The 24,567-nt window shown below is 30.1% G+C and overlaps 3 protein-coding genes across 4 annotated transcripts in view; 2 read left to right on the forward strand and 1 right to left on the reverse strand.

The window, feature by feature from the left end:
- Positions 1 to 24,567, forward strand: part of LOC145187181 (uncharacterized) — a 101,970-nt gene that overhangs the window by 32,614 nt on the left and 44,789 nt on the right. The gene's annotated exons all lie outside the window — the stretch shown is intronic.
- Positions 2,315 to 3,756, forward strand: LOC149876253 (uncharacterized). Its single transcript, XM_090075620.1, has one exon. It carries the CDS (start codon positions 2,469 to 2,471, stop codon positions 3,543 to 3,545), a length of 1,077 nt encoding a protein of 358 aa, XP_089931746.1. The 5' UTR covers positions 2,315 to 2,468; the 3' UTR covers positions 3,546 to 3,756.
- Positions 3,460 to 4,815, reverse strand: LOC145202535 (uncharacterized). The gene is made up of 2 exons (XM_090075631.1): positions 4,558 to 4,815; positions 3,460 to 4,365 (listed from the first exon to the last, which is right to left on the reverse strand). Exons 1-2 carry the CDS (start codon positions 4,593 to 4,595, stop codon positions 3,687 to 3,689), a joined length of 717 nt encoding a protein of 238 aa, XP_089931757.1. The 5' UTR covers positions 4,596 to 4,815; the 3' UTR covers positions 3,460 to 3,686.

A 24,567-nucleotide genomic window follows, 5' to 3' on the forward strand; every position in this document is an offset into this window, starting at 1 on the left:
TGAATACTTATTTCTCTTTTCTATAAACTCTATTTAAAACCTTCATTCATATGTATTTAAAAATTTTGTTTTAGGTTGGAAAAGACTGGGCGGGGGGCGCGAAGGGGAAGGGGCGCGAAGGGGGGGGCGGCGTTAAGCGTGGGACATGCCCCGCCCCTAATGTCAATTTATACACCACCTGTATATGATGTAAAGTAATAAATTATAATTTAAACTTTTTTAACACAAAATATAATCAGTGTTTTTTGGGTTTAGATATGTTTAAGAATGTAACATTTCACTACGAGGGTGTTATAACATAACAAAGACGTCCACCCTTTAATCTAAAAAAGACCACTAATATTTGGAAATGGAATGGTAGCAAGTTAGATTAACTTTTTGTGAATAAAGATAACATATTTTATCAGAAAAACACTCTTTCGTATGAAAAACTTGTATTTTTTAAGGTTACGATGGTGTTCCGGTTCCCCCCTCTGGCTCTCTATACACCCCTTCTATCTATAGAGTTATGTGAACTTGTAGCCTACTCTTACATCTATCTTTTGATACCAAGGTTTAGGCATTTGGATAAGATTTGACAAAGTTATAACAATTTCAGTGAAAAAAAAAACTTTTTTTGGAACCAATTTCTTCAATAAATCCATATATCGAAAATTTGCTACTAAAAACGTCATAACTTTTTTTTTAAATTGTTCGTTTTTAATAACTTTTTCACCTTTAGAATACTGTATTGAAGGGCTTTCTAATGATATATAACATTTTAGTATATGCTTAGTTTTAAAAAATCAGTCCACGTACCTACATTGTTGGAATAGATGAATTTGTTTTTTGTCGAAGAAAATATATAATTGGTAGAATAATCCCGTAGCAGTGGATATTTGGAGGGTATGAACCTGCAACGAAGAAAGGCTTTTTGGTTCCTGTCCAAAATCGCGATGCTGCACATTAATTCCTATCATACATCAATGGTTCCTGTCCTAAATCGCGATGCTGCAACATTAATTTCTATCATACATCAATGGAAACTTCCTAGTTCTATTGTCTGGAGTGACATGTGTGCAGCATATGATTTGCAAGCTCCTGCATAGTTACATGGTACCGTTAACCACACCCTCAACTTTGTAGATCCACAGACAGGTGTAACAACAAATGACGTGGTAGCTATGTGGTGTCAAGCCAATGCAAAAATTCAATTCAATGATGGGGCCAACTAATCGCGAAATGGTAGCTGATTATTTATCCCAGTTTATGTGGATGCAGAGATTTTCCGAACATCGGTTATTTCAATTTTGGAATTAAGTTTTAACAGCGTGTCCGGTTTGATATCCTGTGTGCATCAAACGTAACATACATTAAAATTCATGCCTAATGTTGTGTAAATCAAAAAACGGCTATTTTCATAGCTACACAAAATTATTAAGAACATTTATTGCAAAGAACATTAAGAAAGCCCTTTTTCATATCTCTAAGAGAGTTTGTCTTTCCAACTAATTTTTTCTTTAATAACATAAAAATAAAATTATATTCGAAAAATTAACCGTAAATTCTGTTATAAAACTTATACTCTTAAGAAGGAATCGAATTTTCACAAGAGCGACACGTTTTAAAACTTGAAAACTCGATCGTCTGCCTGATACCTCTGGAAAGAACTTACGCGTCTATATTAAACTAGGAACAATTCCTTATAGTAAAAACCAGGCTGGCAATGTTTTGCGGTTAAAAACAATATCAACCGTAAAGTCAACATGGCGAATATTAACAATTTTTGGTGAATGTTTGTACTTTCAACTTCAGATTAGAGCACTTTCTGTTGATTTTGAGACCCATGATTTTATACGTTTCTTAATTAGCATAAAATTCTCTATCAGAATCAATCATAAAATTAGGAGGTGGAGAAAGTGGGATTTTTTACAACTTTGACTTCGAATTAAAGCACTTTCCGTTGATTTTCAGGTTTATGTTTTCATATTTTTCTGAATTCAGCATAAAATTCTCTATCATTATCAATCATAATAAAATAAATTAAAAGAAAGGGGGGAGGGGGAGAAACTGCAGAAGCGCCAAATACTTTACTTGGTAATGATATGACAATTTCAACTTAAACGATGAAAAATTCTTTTTTTAGACAACTGGAATTCACGATATTACTGTTCCAAATAAAATTTACAAATGGCATATTCCAAATATACCAGTTATGCTGTTTGAGAAATAACAGACTAAGTTAAAAAAAGAATACATAAACCCTATTATTTAAGAAAAAGAAAAAAAAAAGAGTATTTTAATCCTGCTTAAACAAATTTGATTTATTAAAGAGCTTACGATATGAAAACTGCAACGGCAACGGAGACGGCAAAGGTCTGGATCGAGCGGTTGCGACTTGCAGTTGCGGTCTTCAAATAAAATTAGTTACGAATTTCCGCTTCAAAAAAAAGAAAACATCTTGAAATAAACAAAAAAAAAATTTAAAAATGGCTCCTTTAAGAAATGTTAGAAATAGTTTATTGCTTGCATTAGAATCAAATATCATAGACGACGAGGAATTTTTACTGCTTTACAAATTTAATTCGTCTAAGAATCCAGATTTACCGTTTCGGAGTTATAAGCAATTTTGTTTAGAAATCATGTCTGATGATGAATGCAAAAGTGAATTTAGATTTCTACGTGGTGATATATATCGCTTAGTCAATGTATTTCAACTACCTCAAGAGTTTATATGTTATAACGGCTTAAAAGTTACTCCGGTAGAAGCACTGTGTATTTTTTTAAAACGGTTTTCCTACCCATGTAGACTACTCGATATGATACCTCGTTTTGGACGACCTGTTCCGCAATTAAGCATGATTTCAAATCAAGTTATGAACTTTCTCTATGAACGTTGGATTCATTTATTTACAACACTGAATCAAAACTGGCTTTCTCCAAATAATCTAGAAATATTTGCCGATGTTGTGCATCGCAAAGGAGCTCCTCTCTCAAACTGCTGGGGATTCATAGATGGGACTGTTAGACCAATAACTAAACCAGGAAAAAACCAAAGAGTACTTTACAATGGACATAAAAAAATACACAGTCTAAAATTTCAATCTGTGGTTGCTCCAAATGGCCTTATAGCTAACTTATTTGGACCAGTTGAGGGAAAAAAACATGATAGTGGAATGTTAGCTGACTCTAATTTATTAAATTTATTAGGACAGCATTCATTTGATACTGCAGGAAATCCCTTATGTATTTATGGTGATCCTGCATATCCTCTTAGAGTGCATTTACAAACAGGCTTTAAAGGTGCAATGTTATCTCCACAGCAGAAAATTTGGAACAAGAGAATGAGTGAAGTCAGAGTCTCAATTGAATGGTTATTTGGAGATATTTTGAACTACTTTAAATTTTTAGACTTTAAAAAAAACTTAAAAATCGGCCTAAATGCTGTGGGAAAAATGTATATAGTTTGTGCCTTACTAAATAATGCTCAAAGTTGTTTATATGGTTCGCAGACATCTAATTATTTTGGTATTAATCCACCTACGCTTGAGGAATATTTTGTATAAAAATAGAAGACAATAATAAAAAACTAGTTCACTTAATGTTTGAACTTTTAAATCAACTTTTATAAATAAGTTTTTTTTATTTTAAGAAAATAATAAAGAAGTTTTTTTTTTTAGAAAATATTAGTCACTTTCAAGTGAATTTCATTTATTTTTGGAAAGTTGTTTTATTAATTCTAACATTGTCGCTTGCTGCTGTGATTGTTGTTGCACTATTTCCTGCATAATTGTTTGTTGTTGTCGAAAGAGTTTCAACATTTCGGATTGATTCTGCAGACTTTGTTTTTTTAATTCTAGCTCTTCCTTTTTTATAGCTCCATCTCTTTCTCCTTTCTCTCGTAGATATACCATAGTTTCAGAACCATTATTTTTTGGACGCTTGCACTTTTTTTGCCCATTTCTTTCTGTTGTTTCTAGCAAAGTTTCCATACTACGTTTTCGCATTTCAGTAGCTTTACTTTGATCATTAACTTGTTTAAGTAATTTTGCATCACTTTGTGATGAATGTGTTTCGTCAGCCTCTTTGAATCTTTCCATAATATCAGCAACAGCTATATCCACCTCTGATTCGACTGGGTTAATACCAGATGCTTTTTCTTCATCTTTTGTTTTCTTTTTATGATTTTCAATTAAAACATTTAAGTGGTCTCGCACAGCTCTTGACTTAACTTTAAAAATTGGTTGACTTGCAGAATTAAGTGCATTTGCAATCTTTTCCCCACTTTTTCCTCTTTCTATGGACCCTTTTTTGTACTGGTATGGCTCATGGAGTAATATTTCACGAAGAAAGAAAATGTCATGCTCTTCTGTCCATCTCATTAAACTAAGAAATAAAAAAATAAGAACCTGAATAAATTAATAAACTTAAAGTCCATTTTATGTATGTATGTATGTATGTATGTATGTATGTATGTATGTATGTATGTATGTATGTATATATATATATATATATATATATTCATGCATTTATACTTATGTATATATCCTAAATTTGTATCAGAAAGTAAATAATTACTTTGTTACACTTTTGGAGCAAGTACTACTTTGATCCATTTATAAGCCGTTTTCAGAAAACACGAAATTCAATGTTTAGACGTTGCGTAAAAAGTTTTAAAACGGCATTTCAGGGAATCCCATCCATTGCGCATGCCTAGTGTAAAATATTTGTCATAAACTGTAGAAGTTGCCGTTGCAGTTTTCTAATCGTAAGCTCTCTATTAACATTATTACACAAACGTCTTGAAGGTCATACTTCGATTAATTATGAAATGGTCAATACGTATATTTACGTAATATTTCAAAACATAACGAATTTCTTTTTTTCGGTTTTTAGTTCGAGCTTTTATTCGGGCTTTAATGAAATGTTAATTCTAGTTGATTCATATAACTCTTCTCATTTATATTGATTTGTAATGTAAGACATTGGAATGACCAATAGTGAGACGAAATAACGTAGTTATTCAACAATATACGATATATTGTCATATAAAATATATTTTATTATATACATTAACAAAATGTATAAATAAGTTTTGCAATGAAATATATCAACTATCTTAAACAAAAAGCGAGTTTTAATTAAATAAATAAAGTCATTTAAAATAACAAAACAATAAAGAAAGGGTTGTTATTAACAACCCTTTCTTTGTTATCGCGAAACCTCATTTGAGAAATAAAATATTTCTTCTGCCAATCCTAAATTATGATCAGTTTTACTGAAATATTTGAAGCCATCATTTAAACAAAATAGGTACATATAATGATTGTTTTATTCATATAACTTTATCATATTAATTGGCTATTTACTATGACTTTAAAAGTATTTTTTATCACTATGACTTTAAAAGTATTTTCTTGATGATGATGTCTTGCGCTTATATCACAGGTCTACAAAAATTTTATTGCATTAAATTTGACACTTGTTCTTACATAATTTTGATACGCTGAATTCGAATCTGGTATCAGATTTTTACGGAATGCTACAGATTTTTTGCAATAAACATTTCCTTATTTTGCAAAACATTAGAATAAATTCTAAAATACAGATTTGAAACTCATTACCAAGTGCTATGAAATATTTTTTACAATAAAAGTTGTTTACCAAACTAAAACAAAAGGAGAAAGCAGATGAAAACAAATGCCAGCTGTTGAAAATAAACCTTTTATAAATATCATCCTATAAATATTGTCCCAGAAAATTATCAACTTTTTACTAATTATTAAAAAATTCATGTTTTACTTTAGTTTTAAATCTAAATCTGCATAGTTTTCTGCTTTTTTATTTCCAAGAAAGTTTTTCACAACAACATCAAACGACAACCCAGCCGTTTTCTCTTTGATATTGATTGTTTTAACTAACACAAATCAACCCGTAATACGGGTTATGGTCGGTCTGTTAATTTATAGTGACTTTTTTCCACAATTTAAAGTTGCGAAACCTTAACTTATACCCAATTAGAAAAACGCCTTCAAATTGAAAAAATTAAACCATCTGTAAAATTAAAATAAGAAGTATGCGGAGGTAAAATAATTTACCAAGTACTTAATATTCAGTAATTTACAACTGACGTAGGTCATATCAGTGTAACGCAGAACCATTTTCCTCGACATTGCTAAGTTCAAAACAATAACAAAGTTTTTAGTTACTGACACAAAATAATAACATTTCATCGTGCTTTAAATTGACAAAAAAGTAAAGCTAAATTCTTGTCATGTTTTTTATAACATGAACTTTAATTAATAAGATTAATATAAAGCGAACGTAAATTATACATGAGTTATTAATTTTTTGGTATCCCCTTGATACATGTTTCTTTTTTAAAAAAAAGGAAAGTGACTTTAAAACGTTAAATACACACAACTAAATAAATTTATTAAAAGTAACTGATCATTTGACCATTACAATATATGGCACTAATCTGACCATTTTTATATATGCCCTCTTTGTTTCAATAGTTTTTAGTAAAGAACCTCTCTTACCCGTTTTTGCTCTAATGGTGGTCAGGAGAATAGAGTTATTTTTATTAAGAGTTATCAAGTTTTTGATGGAGACCTTTTACCAGAGTAATAAAATGTAAAACTATGATTGACATGTATAAGAGTTTTTTCTTTTTAATATTCATAAGAATTTAACATATATATGAATTTAACATATATAAGAATTTAACATATATAAGAATTTAGCATATATAAGAATTTAACATATATAAGAATTTAACATATATAAGAATTTTTTCTTTCCTTAAAAGTGTTGCAAATGCAAGCTAAGCTAATTATTTAGTTAAACACCTTACAAAATTTAAGTAACTCGATATTTGACAAATCGCAAAACTACAATATTCACCCCCCGTTTAAAAAGATCCCCTAAGTTTTGTACAACAAGTTATTTGGCATAGTTTTTTCTGAATGTGAATGTACACATACACTCACTAATCAAATAACATTTATAATTTTTTTCTTATTATTCTTTGTAATAGTTAAGCACATTATTTCACTTTATTTTAAATTATTATTTTAGGACCTGTTAAAGTGCATTTTCCTGACTGCTAAAATTATAGCCAGCGTGGTTTAAAATTGATTTAAAAAAGATCGTGCTGGAGCATCACAAACAATATTTTTTATTGATATGTAAAACTCTGTACTACTTAGCACTACCTTATTTCCCACAGTATTTAATTCTTTCACAAAATCATTTAAACAATATCGCTTTTTATGTCCACAATTTAAAGCTATTAAAATTAAATCAGATTTAACAACGCCCCAACTATAGACCAAAACTGAATACTTGTTGACTGAAGATAATCAACACTGATTTATAAGTCGAGCTTTTTTACATTAGCTTTAACTAAAACATTAAAATCAACAATTTCCTCATTGTTTTTAATAGTATTTTCTTCAGTGAAACATTCTGTCAATGAAGATTTACCAGTATTGTCCATTTCTAAGTCATCTGTTAGAAGTTTTGCACGTTTGCATGATCTGTACTGGCCCATGTACCTCTTTATATACATTTTACTATCCCATTAACGTCGAGGCATTACGTCAAAGTTATGATTCAAAGAAGACCCAAGAAATTCAGATAAAATTTTTAATAGGTAGCTAAGATAATAATATTAGTGAATAAATATATTTATTGTAATACATATAATATATCGTGTTTGCAAAATAAAATAATGACTTGAAAAAATATTTCAATCAGATTGATACGAAGTAAAGATGTGATCTTATTAGATCACAATTTAACTTCAAAAACTTATCTATTTTAAAACATGCCTGCTGTTTCTTTCATATTTTAATGAAATAATGAATGGAAATAATTTACTTCAAGACGTCTAAATTTCAGACGTCTTGAAGACGTAGCATAAGCATCTATTGGCTGGTGACCCTGATTCATTTATTCCATGTGCTTTTGTCTTTTTTTGTTTTTGTTTTTTTTGCTTTTAACATAAGTTTAATATAATTTTTTGGCATAGGGGATTGGCACAAACGGACAATATTACTAATTAATCTTTGGATTATCGTAGCCGACGATGGAACCAGACAAATTTGCTAAATTTCCGAACCCAGCCCCCAGCTAAATTAGTTAAATTAGCGCAGGGTTAAAATGCTTTTTTTTGCTGTTGCAATTCACATTTAACTCCTTTAAAAGAGAAAAAAAAAATTGAGTAAATTTTTGACAAACTTTTTATGTCTACTAATATAAGGAATAACACTATTAAAAATGAATATATATCATATCAATACTCTGAGTAGGTACAAACGGCGGGGCGGAGCGGAGCGGATCAGCGGGGCGGATCATTTAAACGGTACAAACGGCGGGGCGGATCATTTAAACGGTACAAACGGCGGGGCGGATCATTTAAACGGTACAAACGGCGGGGCGGATCATTTAAACGTTACTAAAGCGAGTTATATTTTATTAAACGAACAAGAAAAAAAACTATTCAGATATAGTTTAAATTCATTAAAGATATACTATTTAGAAGGAATTTGCATATTACAATTTTATTAAACGACAAAAAAAAGTATATAAGTTTATAATATTTTATAAATTTTAAGAACTCAAAAAACAAAGTGATCCGCCAATTTATATTAAGTGATCCGCCGAATTTTTATGAAATGATCCGCCTAATATTTTGATTCTTTGAATCAAACTCCTTTAATTTTATTGTTTGTTCTACCAAAAAACAAAGTGATCCACCAATTTATATCAAGTGATCCGCCTAGTTTTATGAAGTGATCCGCCTAATATTTTGATTCTTTGAATCAAACTCCTTTAATTTTATTGATTGTTCTACCAAAAAACAAAGTGATCCACCAATTTATATCAAGTGATCCGCCTAATATTTTGATTGTTTGAATCAAACTCCTTTATTTTTATTGATTGTTCTACCAAAAAACAGGCGCTATTTTACTTTCGCACCCCTCTATTTTTATTGCAGATTATGAAAGATCGTCGTTTAAAACGAAGAAAACGTATAAGAAACAATACTTTAAGACCAACTTAACGTACTCTAATTTCAATCTCAAAAAATCAAAAACTCATACGAAAACGCTAATATTCGCCATTTTTTCAACGCGATAACGTGTTTAAAAAGTGAAAGTAAATATTTAAAAATTAAACATGGTTTTCACCGCTGTTTAACATTTTAAAATTTAATTTACCAGCTATTGAATGGTTGTCAAGGAAATAATGGAGAAATTAACAATTCAGTAATTTTTATTTCTCCATTACTTCCTTACATTAAGTTAGAGTAAATAAATCTTTTTCATAAATGTATTAAGTTTATAAGTATTTCTTGCTGTTATCAAACTACATAATCATGTGCAACTTTATCCCAAAAATGAAAGTAAGAATGTTCTTTAAAACGCTGTGCCCACATGAACTCTGACAAATAATCTGGTTTCATGTCATGATTTGTGGGTCCGAACATAGCTTTGAATTTTGATTTGCTTCGTTGCCACATCGCTTCGACTCTATTAGTAGTCACCCCTGTAGCTGGATCAACGAAGTTGTAAGTATGGTTTACAGTATTGTGTTGGAAACCTTGTGCAGCTAAGCCTCTATATGCTCCCCACATATCGCTCCAAATTTCTGTTCCAGGGCGTATCCATTGCGTAATAATGGGCAATAGGGTCGCTGCATCACGGTTCGCAACAGGAATGAGGAGCCCCTCTTTAGTTGCTGGCTCATACGCACCAAATATCCATTGTACTTCCTCAATTCTCCCTCGGTTATATTTTCGTCTAGAAAAAAGTGACTCGTCTATTTCAACTATTGAGCCTGGGCCTCCTAATTGAATACGGTTGTTCACAAAGTAGTTGACGGCAATGTCTCTGCAGTACTGGTTCCAGTCCACCACTGTATTGCAGGCTCCGACTTCTAAATCTTTTTGAATGTCATTTACCGACAACCCACGACTTTTTCCTGCACTTCGAGTCCAAATATACGTAATTCCAACTGTTTGCCATAATTTAAGTTTGGATCGTTCGAAGAAACTTCCAACTCGAATGTTTGTTTTTTTGCATTGCTTTCTCGTACAACGCCAAATCTTTCCATCAATACTACGACTATAGCTTTGTTCGTTGCATTGAATAATACATCGAGGACAGGTCATGGCTATAGTAAGTAACCCGAGTTCTCTGCACCAACGTATGCACTCGTTAGTGTTGCCATTAAATCTACAGCCAATATCAGTTATTGTAAATTCCATCAAAATCAAGCATGGTAGGTCTTCTAGCAAGTGCCATTTTATGCTTAATAGTAAAAAGATTTTAATCAAAGTTTAGATTTTGATCAAAAAACAAAAGAAACCTATTTTGGTTATTTCGAATTCTTTTTTACGTATTACGCGGTAATTTCGAATTCCTTTTAACGCTGATGGTAGCGGAAATTATGATGCTACAACCACACCATATAAAAACCAGGTCTATAACTGTAACATTTATGTGGTTTTTTAAACTCGTCATCGCGTTGAAAAAATGGCGAAAATTAGTGTTTTCGTATGAGTTTTTGATTTTTTGAAATTGAAATTAGAGTGCGTTAAGTTAGTCTTAAAGTATTGTTTCTCATACGTTTTCTTCGTTTTAAGCGACGATCTTTCATAATCTGCAATAAAAATAGAGGGGTGCGAAAGTAAAATAGCGCCAAACCAAGTGATTCGCCAATTCGTATCAAGTGATCCGCCAATTTATATCAAGTGATGCGACTAATATTTTGATTCTTTGAATCAAACTCCTATATATTTAATGACTGTTCTACAAAGAAACATGGTGATCCGCCAATTTATATCAAATGATCCGTCTAGTTGTATGAAGTGATACGCCTAATATTTTGATTGCATAATCAAACTCTATAAGTTTTAATGATATATTAAGTCATTCGCCTAATATTTTGATTGTTTAAATGAAACTCTGTAAAGTTTAATTATTGTTCTACAAAAAAAAAGCGTGATTCGCTGATTTATATCAGGTGATCCGCCTACTGTTGTCATCGACCAGAGTGAATGTTTATTGCTTAAAAACAAAATGTTACTTGAAATTCTTTTATTCAACTGCTTATTAAACTGCTTATTCATCAAAATACTCTTCTTATCACAAAATTCTTTCTCTTCTTAAAAATCCTCTTTAAATCTCTTAAAAATTCTTTTCTCTTAAAGTCCTCTTAAATCTCTTCTTCTAACAAAAACTCCAACTTCCAGATTTTTTCTTTTTTTTTTGAGCTTTTACAGCTTTTGTTTGTTTTCCAGTTGCGATATCTTTTCATTTATTTATATGGCAGGTTGATGAGTCTTCATGTTTACGTCTTTTCTCAGTTGTTTTCAACTTAATTCTTTTTTGCTTTATCATTTACGAGTCTTCGCGTTTACGTCTTTTCCACCTATACCCATCTGCCCGCCAATCGTCTAAATAATGATAATAATAATAATAATAATAATAATAATAATAATAACAATAACAATAACAATAATAACAAGAATAATAATAATAATAATAACAAGAATACTAATAATAATAATAATAATAATAATAATAATAATAATAACAATAACAAGAATAATAATAATTATAATTATAATAATAACAAGAATAATAATAATAATAATAATAATATATATATATATATACACACATATACATTGCATATACAATAAACAACCGCAATATTTACATGCAACATCACTTGGCAACAAATAAGGAGAATTTAAACTTTTGTTTGAACTAAAAATAGCATGGTTTAACAACTCATCAATTTTATAGTTACTAGGTTTCACAGTATAAAATGAAAATAGATGTGGCAGGCAAAAAGCTGATAATTATTGGAATTATTGGAATTGCTTTATACATGGAGAACAACTTCACATCATATAAATTAAGTGACAGAAATCAGGACAACCAAAATTGTTGAGTAAAAAGAGCAAAAATATAAGCAAACAAAAAAAAGTTCAAAACATGCAGAGGTAATAACAAAAAATAAAGCTGAGAACAAACCAAGTTTATACCGAGGTACGAATTCCTTATAAACAAAACAGAAAATTTATGGAACATATTCAGGGTGTTAGCTAGCCTAATCATTAACCAAATTGCACCGAGTATACTGTAGAATTCCCAATGGGTTTAAAGTTTCCAAAATTCAATACCTCTTTTTTTTTTTTTTTTTTTTTTAGTAGTAGTAGTGGTAGTGGTGGTAGTAGTAGTAGTGGTAGTAGTAGAAGTATAGTGGTAGCAGTACTCTTAGTTGGCCTCATTTTACGAATTGCCTAGCTCTGGCCTATCAATTTTGCCCTCATGTTACAATATTTTGCCTGCGTAACAATATTAAGTTACACAGAATGTAATTACGAATCTGCCCTTATGTCACAAAATGTGCATAGCATGAGGGCAAAAACTGCACTCATGTTAAGCTACATAGTAACATCAGGGCATTTGTCGTAAAACATTTATTTTAAGATAAACGATTAATAGATTGATAATATAGTTAGAACGATAACATATTAATAAACAATATTTATGTTGAACATATATGCAATAATATCTAAAATAAATTGAATGATATTGACAATATATTAATTAAGATTAATGATAAAGTTAACTAATACCGTAATCTAACTTTATTATCAGCAATAAACACAAATTTATTGCTATCTAGGTAGTAATTAATCTGTGTTTATTGTTAAACCAACAATGTTATTGAACTTTTTGTTGACGAATCATACTAATTAATAATACTTTTGAGGTCCTCATTGATGTAAGTTCTATGTTTTTTTGGATAAAAAAGATAGAACTTACATCAATGAGGATAGAGAATAGAATCAGGAGTAATAAAGTAGCAAGCATGGTAAAGAAATACAACCTTAGCCGATGGTTAAAATCAGAAGCAAGATTTGATCCTAGAAGACAAAGGGTAGATGACTCATTCAGTACATTACTGTTCATAAATATAGGAAGATCTAGATTTTTGCGACAAGGATTCCCCGAAAAAAATTTAGTCTTATCTGAGTTAGAGATACTTCTCTATCAAAAAAAGAAAAAATATTATAATTTTATTTTCATTGCAAAATTATAAGTTTAATTTAATAAAAAAGTTTTAAAAAGTTATAACTTTGAAAATATGTCTCACCCATTTAGGGCTAGATGTTTGGGTTACATGAGGGCTTCGAACCGGGATTATAGATATATTTCTGTTTATCATAAAATATATTCCTGGCTAACACCCCGACATTGCCACAAGTCAACAAATGTAAACAGTTTCAAGAACAAATTAGACAAATATTTTGCATTAAAAAAATTAACTTAATGAGTTTTAATAGTAATGAAAATTTTTAATACTAATAAAAAGTATAAAAAATTTAAACAAAAGTTACTTTTGGTCTTAAGTCTTCTAAGTAGTTTTTGTTTAAATTTTTTATTTTTTTATTAGTATATACCTACATTATCAAAAGTGAGTCGTCAAAGTGAGTTTCTAATTCACTCGCTGTTAACACATAGCTAAGTGTTAACAATCATAAATAAATCTTCAAATAAATTATAATAGGAAAGACAATTTTTAGCTTCAAAAAAATGTTGCATATTAAATGACATCTTGAAAATATTCAATATAATGTTAAATGACATTTAGAAGTCCTTTCATATTTATTAATAAGATATCTTGCTTTACTGTAGCATAGCCTTAAGTAAAGGATAAACTATGCCTAAGTAAAGTTAGATTTTACTTTAAACATTAAAAGAAACAAAGCTATATACAGTCTTGTAGACTACATGCAGGCTACAGTCTACATTGTAGATTACAGGTATAACTTCTTTAAATGTGTTTAAAGTCTAACTTTTCTTTAGGCATCATAATTGATTTTTACTAGTATAACCCAAAAACTATGCTATTTACTACATTATACTATTTTAGTATACAAATATATTTAAAAAATACAAATACTATACAAGTGCACTGAAATATTGCTGCCTAACCTTTTCCATGATTCACTTGTATGACATAAACTTCGCCTGCCTTAGGATTGTTGAGTGTAGTTGTTCTATCTTCATATTGCTCTTGGCGATAAGATTTGCAATAACCTCTATTATAAGGTGCTTTATGCAACCTGTCAAAACTGGCACAGTCATTTATTAAAAAGTCATCATAAAAAAATTTAGCAATTTGTTTGTTCAGGTTGAATTCGTTTGCAGAAATTTAACTATTAAAAGTGCCGTGTCACTTGAATGATGCGCCCCGCTGATCCGCTCCGCCCCGCCGTTTGTACCTACTCCAATACTCTGATCCAGACTATCGTACAACCCCAAAAATTTGCTTTTAATTTTTGATGGCCAGTTAACCCCTTGAAAATTTGCACTACATCCTCATTAGATAGAGAAAAAAGATGAAGGTGTTGACCAAAATCAGCAACCATTACCGGATTGTTAACTTACTGCTTCATTTTTAAAGCAAACGTTTTTCGTTTTTTTTTTGTAGAACATAGCTTTTTAAATTAAATTCTTGTGTTTTCAAATAATTTTGAATAAAAACAATAAGATAACCATACTCAAAAAAAAACAGAAATAAAAAATACAAAAGTAAACAGAAACATTTATAATGATCTTTTCCACAATGTTCCAATAACATTTTTCAATGAAATTATTTATAGATTTTTTAAACTTGTTTTTAGTAATTTAATAAAGTTTTTAACTAATCAACTGAGATGACAAACCACTTGAATCAACTGAAGTTTCTAGAGTGAAATCAACAGAAACATCGTCTTCATCATTATCATGATCATTAGTATTCCCAAGCATTATATCAGAAATGTTTGCTTCTTGTTCATGGAGTGTGTAATTTGCATATATGAGAACTAAGCCAATTGCTTTTTTTTTTTTTGCAAGTTGGTTTCTACGCTTTGAATGTATAAAAACGTACAAACTCCATATTCGTTTGATGATGAGGAGGAGGAGGAGGAGGAGGAGGAGGAGGACAAGGAGGATGGCGATCATGAAGGGTTTTTTTTTCTAATGTTCCTCATTTAATTAAAACAGCAAGGAAAAACCTTTACCATTCTGGACCTGGTAAAAGCAGTTGTTCTATGTGTAATCAGGGTCAAAATATTCTCTGGTGCCATATTTCTGAATTACTTTACGAAATTTAAAAGCTAACTGTTGAGTACATCAAAATAACTCCTTTTTTAACTATGAATGTTCCCTTAGCTGCACAAGTTTTAAGTGATTCATGTAATACTGCAATAAAAGTCTATGCACAATCAGATACAGCTGGGACAGCACAATTTTGCAAATATTTTAATGATTTTTTTGATTGCTTAAATGTCCGGATAACAAATGATTATATATTAAAGTGCAACTCTTTTTTGAAAGCATTTTCTGACACAAACAATGTTCGATTTATATGGCTAAAAGAAACATTTTTTAAAAATATTTTTGATTGGCTTTTCTCTATTGAATCAATATCTGTAAAATTTTCCATAAAGCAAGAGAACTAATATGTTTATTGATTGTCAAACGGTTTAAAAAGGTAAGGTTTAAAAATCACAGTTAGTTTTGTTATTGAACTTGTCAAATTTTTAACTAACTAATATAAAAGTTATTCATTGAAAGGTTGATATGAAAAGTTGATTTTTCAAGGGATTTGATAAAAATTTCCCTTATGTCTACTTACACTACTAAAAAAAAAATAAAACAACATGCATAAAAACGGCTATTTTCAAAGTCACAAACCTGATTAAAAATGTTTAATGGCATACAATATTAATTATTTGCATTAGAATTTATTTTTATATTTATAATAAATTAGATTTTAGTTAATTTTGCAGACCTTTTTTTATATTGACTTTTGCTACAATGTAAACAGGCACTACTAATATATTTATATGATTGGGGCGGAATTGATCTTTGAGTTGTTTTTAATTTATGAGTTATTTGCTTTTTGTTGCAAATATAAAACGAGTGTGTTTATAGTTAGTTTTCGACTTCAATTTTAATTATTCTTTTTTTTCTTTTAGATTTGTGGGAATGTCTCTTACCTAGCTCTTATTCATATGAACAAATAAATACATTTTTAAAAAGTAATTTTGTTTATGGTAAATAATTGCTAAAGTTACTATGCCAAGCATTCTTTGGAAACTCCATTTGTGCAAAAACTACGAAGTTCAGATATGTTAGCCGAAACTCCAGTTTTTTAATGTTTCACTTACAATTAACTCTGAATCAATTTTTTTTTTTATAAAAGTTTCTATATCTAGATGAGACACTTTCCGCAAACCAGCACGATGTTTACCATTTACAAATTTTTCATAAGATTCAATCCATGTTTCAGGAATCTCAAAATATTGTTCTGTTTTACCAGCATTAAAAAGTGAAAGGCAGTCTGTGCTTAACTTTTGCTGCCATAATCGAGAACTGCGAATTCTGCAATAAAATGTGCTAAATACATAACCACTTAGATAAAATATAATTTCTTTATCTCTATCAGAAAGTTCAACAGATGATAATCTATTTAAATTTAAAAAAGAAGTATTGTAAAGTGAGTTTGTAAGAAATGCTAAAACATGATTGCATAGTTCATAGCCAATAAGTATAGTTGATTTTTTAGTCAGATTGCTAAAAAAAATTCCTCGATTAGCATTTTAGTAAAATTTAGGATAAAATTTTTCAGTATCACCAACAACTTTAAAACCAGCTATTATTGTCTCTAATAGAGAAAGAGTTTGTTGTGAATTATCTAAAATCGTTGCATGATTAATCCTGAACTCATCTCTATAAAAATCAGGGTAGCATTCGTCGTTGATTAAGATAGTAATGCTTTCATCAAGCAGATTTTTAAATTCATCAAGAAGAATAGGTGGTTTAGGACTTTGTATCGTTAAATCTAAAGGAATACTTTGATGCTTTGAACTTGTATGCCTTGAAAGTCCTCCTTGTGATATGCACTTCCTAGAACAAATTAGGCAAGAAAATATGCTTGTTAACTTGTTCACTAGACAACTCCAATACCAAATCATCTACATCATTAACAAAATTTTTGTCTTCCAAAAGAATATCATTCTCTAAAGAAATAAATAATGCTTCTTTATTTAATTCACCTTAGAGTTCTTCGTGCATTTTCTGTTCTTATGCACTTTGTTCCTGGCCGTCCGAAAAATTTGATGCGTTTTTAATGATTATTAGCAGATATTACGGTCCAAGTAACCAGACTATCTATTTCCTGACTATGTTTGTTTACATTGATGTATTTTCGCCTGTGTTTTCGAACCAAACTCATGGTTCCTAGATATTCTATTTTGTCTGCTGATCCTTCTATGTATATGTCGAACCATTTATATCTGTTGTTGTCTGAGTTTGGTATTTGCTGAAATGTATTTCCTTTTTGATAACTTGTGGATCTTTAACTGCGTTGTATTCGCTTGTAAATACGAATAATGTATTTTTAGCATATACTTCTGTTAATTTTTCTCCAAATGTGCAATATCTTTTGTTTCTGTAGTTGCAGAATGTTTGAAATTTTACTTCAAAATCATTATTGTTAATGCAGTTTTGCTATTCTTGCTTGTTGTAGACTTTGTGCAATATTTATTGCGTGTCTATTAACAACACTGGAAAAGTAATATTCCTTTTCCTGATGTTGAATCAGGTTGCCATTTTGTACCATAAGTTTGCCATATATTGTATTTTAATCCGGTTACTTTTATATTTCGGAATACTAAAGTAATGCTGGCACATTTGATCCTGCGTTTAATGTTTATATATATATAAGAATAATGGACTTGTAAACTAGCTAAATTTATATCTGATGTTATGTTTAGTATGAGTCATTGTAAAGTCAAACAATGGGTTATTGTATTTGAATAAATTAAATTAAAATCTCTCATTAACGTAACCTTTTTTTTCTCTCAGCTAGTTTTTTAAAGAAGGTGATTTATGCTGTGATTAAAAAAATCAGATAGATTCTTTGTTGGATGACGATGTAAACAATCAACTATAGAGTGTTCCCGTAGACACGTGACTTTGAAAATTTTGCCACTATGAGAGGATAAAAATGTAAACAAAGCCGATATAAAAAAATTAATTGTGCAGAATTTTAAATAGATTTTAATTGGGAGCGTTTTTATTTTACTTATAAAACATTATAAAATACTATTTTTTATTTCATAATAGGTATTATATATATTAAATATTGATATGGTTTCTTTTTGTAGAGTGTTTGATTTCTCATTAACTAAAAAAAGTAACCAGATATCAGATTTTTCAGGCTTCATGTGACAGTAACAAATCTTATCTTGTAACGACAAAATATTACTTTCAATGTATTCAGGTTCACTATAAAACTTTGAAAATAGTTCAGGAAGAATAATCCTTTTAAAAAAACTCCATTGATATATTAAGAAATTTTTTCTATCAAATTTTCATCGCGAGGAATTCTAAGAATTAAAAATTCCTTTACTGTCCATTCAAAAAAATCACAAAATTCATATTCAGTAACAAGAAATTGAGTTTGAACTTGAAAGTAATATGCATGGTCTTTTTTTAGTGATAGTTCACCACTTTTATCTAAACAAAGATAACTAGTTTTTTCATTTTCAACTGCATCTTGTTGTATGTTGTTTCTAAGGTTGTATGGACATTTAATTTCTAAACATATTTTCCCACAACAAGAACATTCAACAACACCATCTGGTGACGCACCCATATAACTAAAATCTGTATTAATAAATAAACCTGAGTCAAGAACTTTAAGGTTTTCGTGACATGCAGTCATAAGATTTACATATTTTTCTCTAGCAGTTTTTGTGAGAAATTCCCCAATCAGTAGCGATGCTTCGAAATTTTTCAGGATAATATATCTTTTTAATAACATAGCGAAGGACTCTCAATATCAGAATGACACACATCTTTCATAACAGATGCAGTTACTCGACTACATCGAAATTGATACCAACAACTAGAACTTGATTGTAATCGTGTCAAGCTTTGTATTTTAACTACTTGCTCAGTTGTTAAAGTTAAACTAGTATAAGTAAATTCACAATAAGATTGCAACTCCTTGAAATTAAGAGTTTTTTTCATCTAAATAATGTAAATCACTCATTAAAGGTTCTTTAAGATAATCAGATTTTGTAGAGTATGCATGAGCATATTCAGGGATTATTTTTAATAGCTGCCTTTGATTTTGATTTATTAAGTTTATTAAAATATACATTTAGTTCTTGATGTGTTGGCTTTTCAACAGATTTCTTAATGGTAGAATAAACTAATGCAGAAGTACTGCAATCATTTGGGTCATCTTCCAAACCTTTGCCTAATATTCTTTTCTTGGTTATGCTTGATCAAAAATTTAAATTATTTAAATTAAAAAAGGTTTATACAAATGGAAAGTTGATATCCTCTCATAATAGCAAAATTTTCAAAGACACGTGTCTACGGGAACACTGTTAAATTGCTTTTTTTTTTTTTTTTTTTTTTAACTATTATTACTTCAAAAAGTATAGAGTTGAGTTACTTACTTTAAACCTGGCTCAAGTCAATTCTAATGTTAAAGTTTAAACTAAACTTAATATGCAGTGGTGTGCAAAATAATAGGTAATTGTTAAATAATTTGACTTTTCGTACAAAATAAGTACTTGATAATGATCTAATTTATTTAATTAGTTTGAGAAAGTAGTACCGTCTTCCTTTTTAACGCATTTTAAATTCAAATGGAGTCAATAGCTGGCAATTCCAAACTCTAAGTAAATTTTAGATCCATTCTTAATGTCCTTTCTTACAATTAGTGCAAGAGTGCTTCTGTATTTTTTTCGGAACGCGTTATTTTACTTTTTTAAAAATATTACTGTATGAATAAAAATATTAGGGTCTTTAGACATGATTATCGTGCGTATTAGAATCAGTTATCTCAATCATATCAGGCAACTTATCAAAAGATGCTAATAATATTTTAAAATCATCATTATGATATGGTAGTGAAAATGCATGGGGATAATTTTGCATGGGGATAATTTCCAGAGTTTCTGGACAAGTCCAAGTACCTAGGAAAATCTGGGTGCTTATTCACAACTCTTTCGTAAGTCAAAAATTTGCGTAAGTTTTGGCGTAAGTTCAAAGTTACGCAAAGTCATATTCACAAACTTTGCCTAAGCAAAAACTTAAGTTTTTGCGTAAGTTTTTACTTACGCAAAAAGTCTAAAAAACGGTATTCACAACATTTTCCTAAAAAGTGCTCAGCGAAGTTTACGCAAGAAAAGTTACGTCTGCTATTTTCTGACTTACGTTTGGCGTAACTTTAAATCATCTAATATTAAAAAATGGCGTTTTAATTATTGTAAAAGATTTCAGATTTTGTTTGTAACTGCCAATAAATTATATACTTATATTAATATTATACTGCTATACGTAAGTTATTTACTTAAAAAATACAGCTATAACCTTTTTTTTAACAACAACAACAACAATAGAAATATAATATATTGCTATTGTTGTTGTAAAAAAAAAGGTTATAGTTGTATTATTTAAGAAATAACTTAACGTATGTTAATATATGGAAAATATATTATTATATTTACCAAAAATATAGAAGAACTACATAAGCTTGTTTTAAGGTGAAAAAAATATATACATAACATTTTATATAATGGATGGTTCACTCTAAATTGAACCATCTAATAGACCATCCATAACAACTATGAGATATATAGCAATTATATATATATAATCTCTTGTTTTAATCACCGACCGACCATCCACGCACGATCGTGCGTGGATGGTCGGTCGGTGATTAAAACAAGAGATTATATATATATATAATTGCTATATATCTCATAGTTGTTATGGATGGTCGGTCGGTGATTAAAACAATAGATTATATATATATAATTGCTATATATCTCATAGTTGTTATGGATGGTCGGTCGGTGATTAAAACAAGATAATATATGGTGTTAATAGTAGCTCTGAATAGATGGAGCGTTAAGAATTTGTAAATATTTCGTACTATCTGGGTATGGCACGCCTTTTTGAATGTATATATTGGGTCATTTGGTTTTTTTTATTCTTTCTAATGTTGGTTTTGTTGGTGTTGGTTATGTTTGGATTTGTTTGCGCAGATTGGTGTGGTAAATCTGCTTGTCATATATTATATGATGAATGTGTTGATCATAATTTATTTGCATGTGATTGTTGGAGTGTATGTGGTTGCCATTCGACGATTCAATTTTCACATGGGGGACGACTTTTATTTTCAAATTCCACCAGGCTTTAATCCCAATGGACCGCAATTTAGTAATAAAAAGGTCAATCCTAATAAATCATTGAAAGTTGCTCCTGGATGGGACAATCAAATATTTGGTGTAAATGAAAAGAATTTTAAAGATCCTAAAACTGCTCGCATTGTTGAAAGTGTTGTTACTGGTTTGACTGGTGCTTTAAATCCTAAGAGTGTTTTAAGTGCTGGTACTTCTGTAAAGAACATTGTTAGTAATGTCAAAATGCCTAGTATTAGCGATGGCAGACGTTTATTGAAGGAATTGGTTTTACCTAAAAATGACATGGGTTCATATGAGCGTATTGCTTTGAAAGAACTTGGTAAACGCAGACCTACTAATGTATTGGAAGATATGTTGTATGGTGAATCTGATTGGAGTGGTTCATCTACTAGTTTGAGTTCTTTGAGTTCAAATAGTTCTAGGTTATCTAATTCTAGTATGTCTTCTAATGGTAGTTTTAAATGGAATTATCATTCTGATTATCAACCTGTTCCTACTACTGATTTACCGGATTATTTGCGATTGAAAAGAACTAAATTTGAGCCATTGTTTAAGCCACAGGATATTCCTGTTTTGAAAGCTGGAGATGTTTCTAGAAAGGTTGGTCGGTATGAGTTAATGAAACCTAATATAATTCCAATTGATTATAATTTTTTACCTAATATGGGTACCAAGGTGTATGCTGGGATTGATACTGCTATAAAAGCTTTGGATGATAATTTTTTTTCTTTTAATCCTGCGTTTCTAAATGGTATTGAGGATAGAAAGAAAGAAACTTCGTTCATCCAAGCGGAAGAAAAGGGTGGTCTCATCGAGGTTTTCATTCAACTAATGGCGGAGCAACCACCGAATCGGGAGCCATCCGCGTCACCAGATTTCGTTATAGAAAGAGGATTTGATCCTTCTCATGGTTATTATGACGAGTTTACAATTGAGAAAAGTTTATATTTTTATTGCAGTGTTACTTCTGGTTCTGTTAATGATATATATTATTTTCCTGTTTCTTATCCTAATTTATGGGCTGATATAGACCAATATTTTCCTGTTGCTGATGGTATATTTTATGTCGATAAAAAGGTGTCTTGTGAGGTGTTGGATGTTCGTGTTGAAAATCAGTTAAAGACTTCTCAGAATACTGTTGTACCGTTGGAGATGTCAAATATTGGTATTAGATTTTTTGATGTGGAGGGTGATCAAATGATTACTGATAATATTTATCCGCTTTTTGATGTTGCTGATTGGAAGAAAATTCAAGATATGAAATTAAAGAGTAATGATAAGAAACCAGCTCCTTTGCCTACGTTGAAGCTTTATGAAGATTCTATATTTTTTGATGATAAAGATGGTAAACCTGTTAATACGCGATTTTCTAATGTTATTAGTACTAAAGATCCTAGGTTTAAAGAAAGAAATAATGTTGCTGAAAAAGTTATTTATTATTCTGAATGGATAAATGACATTGGGTTGCGTAAACCTATAAAGTTGTTGTTCAATGATCCTAATTCTGTTCGCAAATTTAAGTTGGTTAATACTCAGGGTAATTCTTGTGGACAATTTGTTCAATCTGATCAAAGTTTATCTGTTCAGAAAAAGGAGGGTTTTTTTGATGAAAGTTGGAATGTATTGAATACTTACCCTGTTGATTATAGATTTGGTCATATAGAGATGGCTCATCATGGTTTGAAAAACTTGGTTGCTCGTAGTATTATTAGTGTTAATGACAATAGACGTAAGGATGTATTATATCCTGTTGGTTTGCATAGGTGTTATTGGCAAGATACTGGTGAAAAAGAATATGCTGCTGGTAATTTGGATTGTGTTTTTGCTGCTATAACCCCTTATTGTACTGATTCTAAAGAACCATTTGGTAATGAACAGTGTTTTGATACTTTTTTGCAACCTTATTCTGAGTTTGATAGAAGTTCTGTTTTATGGAAAAATAGACAGAATTACGATTGTATTGCTGGTGATACATTTGTTGAAAGTACTTGTAATACCTATTGGAATAATTTGCCTAATGTTATGCCTTTTTCTGGTAATAAAAATTGTAAAATGTTAATGTTTTGTGTTGATCCTGCTTATTCTGAAGGTGAAATTTTGCCTACTACTGTTAGAGGAAGAATTCGATTAACTCATACTGTTCAAGTTTATAAGAGAGAATGGGTTTTTGATAGAATGAAGTTAAATCCCCCTGATCCTAATTATACACGAGCTAAACAGGTGCAATGTAAATTTGGTTCTGATTCTACTTTTATTACTACTACAATGCCTACTCCGTTTGTTAAGGGCAATCCTCAATTGACTTTTTTGAATTGTTATCAAAAGGTTTTTTTACCTTCCTTTTCAACAATGTTTATTGGAGTTGTGAATGACGATGTTGATGAAGAGCCGTTAAATAAACGATTTAAAGTTTAAAATTGTATTTCATTTAAATGTTTTTTAAATACATCATCTGTTTTTACATTGTTTTGTTTTCGTGCTTTTGATAAAATAAAAAGTAATTCGGGATTAAGCTTAGCGTATTCACTTAACTCTTCCTCCTTTATCCAATCAAATAAAGGTTTCCCTAAAAAGAGGATGACGCAGCGATTTTCAAAAGCTTTATACTCATTTGAATGCCATTTGAGTATATCTTCTTTTGTTTCGCTGTTCATGGTTATGATTACGGGATGTGGATCAACTGGCAGAGGATCTTTGTATTTTATATCAGTAGTTAGTGTTGGAGCTCCTTCTAGCAACTGTTTCATTAACTGTACCACCCCAGCATGCTCAAAAACAAATTCATCACATCTGTAGACGATACAGTTAATTAGATTTTGTAGTAAAAATTGCGAAGGGTTTTGAGTCATTGGGCAATTCCAATAACCTATTTCATACGGTTTGAATCCCGCATAAAGTAGGTTAGCGAAAAATGACTTTCCTCCATCAGATGTTCCACATAAGATTAATCCCTTTTTTTTAAAATTTTCATTAAATAAAAAACGTGCTAAAAGTGTTATTAATCTATTTACAGTGATACAATTTTGCTGTGCAATATTGCGCAAAATATAAATGACCGCGCCAAGTCTGCTTTTGTCCGTGCATTCTACTATCCGTGTTAAAATTACATTTGAATCACCGTATTGTAGATAATTTTGTCTAAATATGGTTTTTTTTAATGGATCTAATTCTCCCGAGGACATATTTCGTTCTAGGAGTCTTAGATTATTATCTTCTTTTAATTTTAAGTCATACTGTCTGCTGTTCATAATTTTTTGATTAACTAAATAATCTATGAA

Source organism: Hydra viridissima, unplaced genomic scaffold, assembly GCF_058129835.1.
Source record: "Hydra viridissima isolate aposymbiotic clone 2 unplaced genomic scaffold, HvirCarnegie_v1 scaffold_23, whole genome shotgun sequence".
Lineage (NCBI taxonomy): Eukaryota > Metazoa > Cnidaria > Hydrozoa > Anthoathecata > Hydridae > Hydra > Hydra viridissima.

Coding starts and splice junctions, on each gene's coding strand:
- LOC149876253 (XM_090075620.1), top strand. CDS start 2,469: ATGGCTCCTTTAAGAAATGTTAGAAATAGTTTATTGCTTGCATTAGAA.
- LOC145202535 (XM_090075631.1), bottom strand. CDS start 4,595: ATGGATCAAAGTAGTACTTGCTCCAAAAGTGTAACAAA. Junction 4,366..4,557: donor TGCTCCAAAAGTGTAACAAA/GTAATTATTTAC, acceptor TTTATTTCTTAG/TTTAATGAGATGGACAGAAG.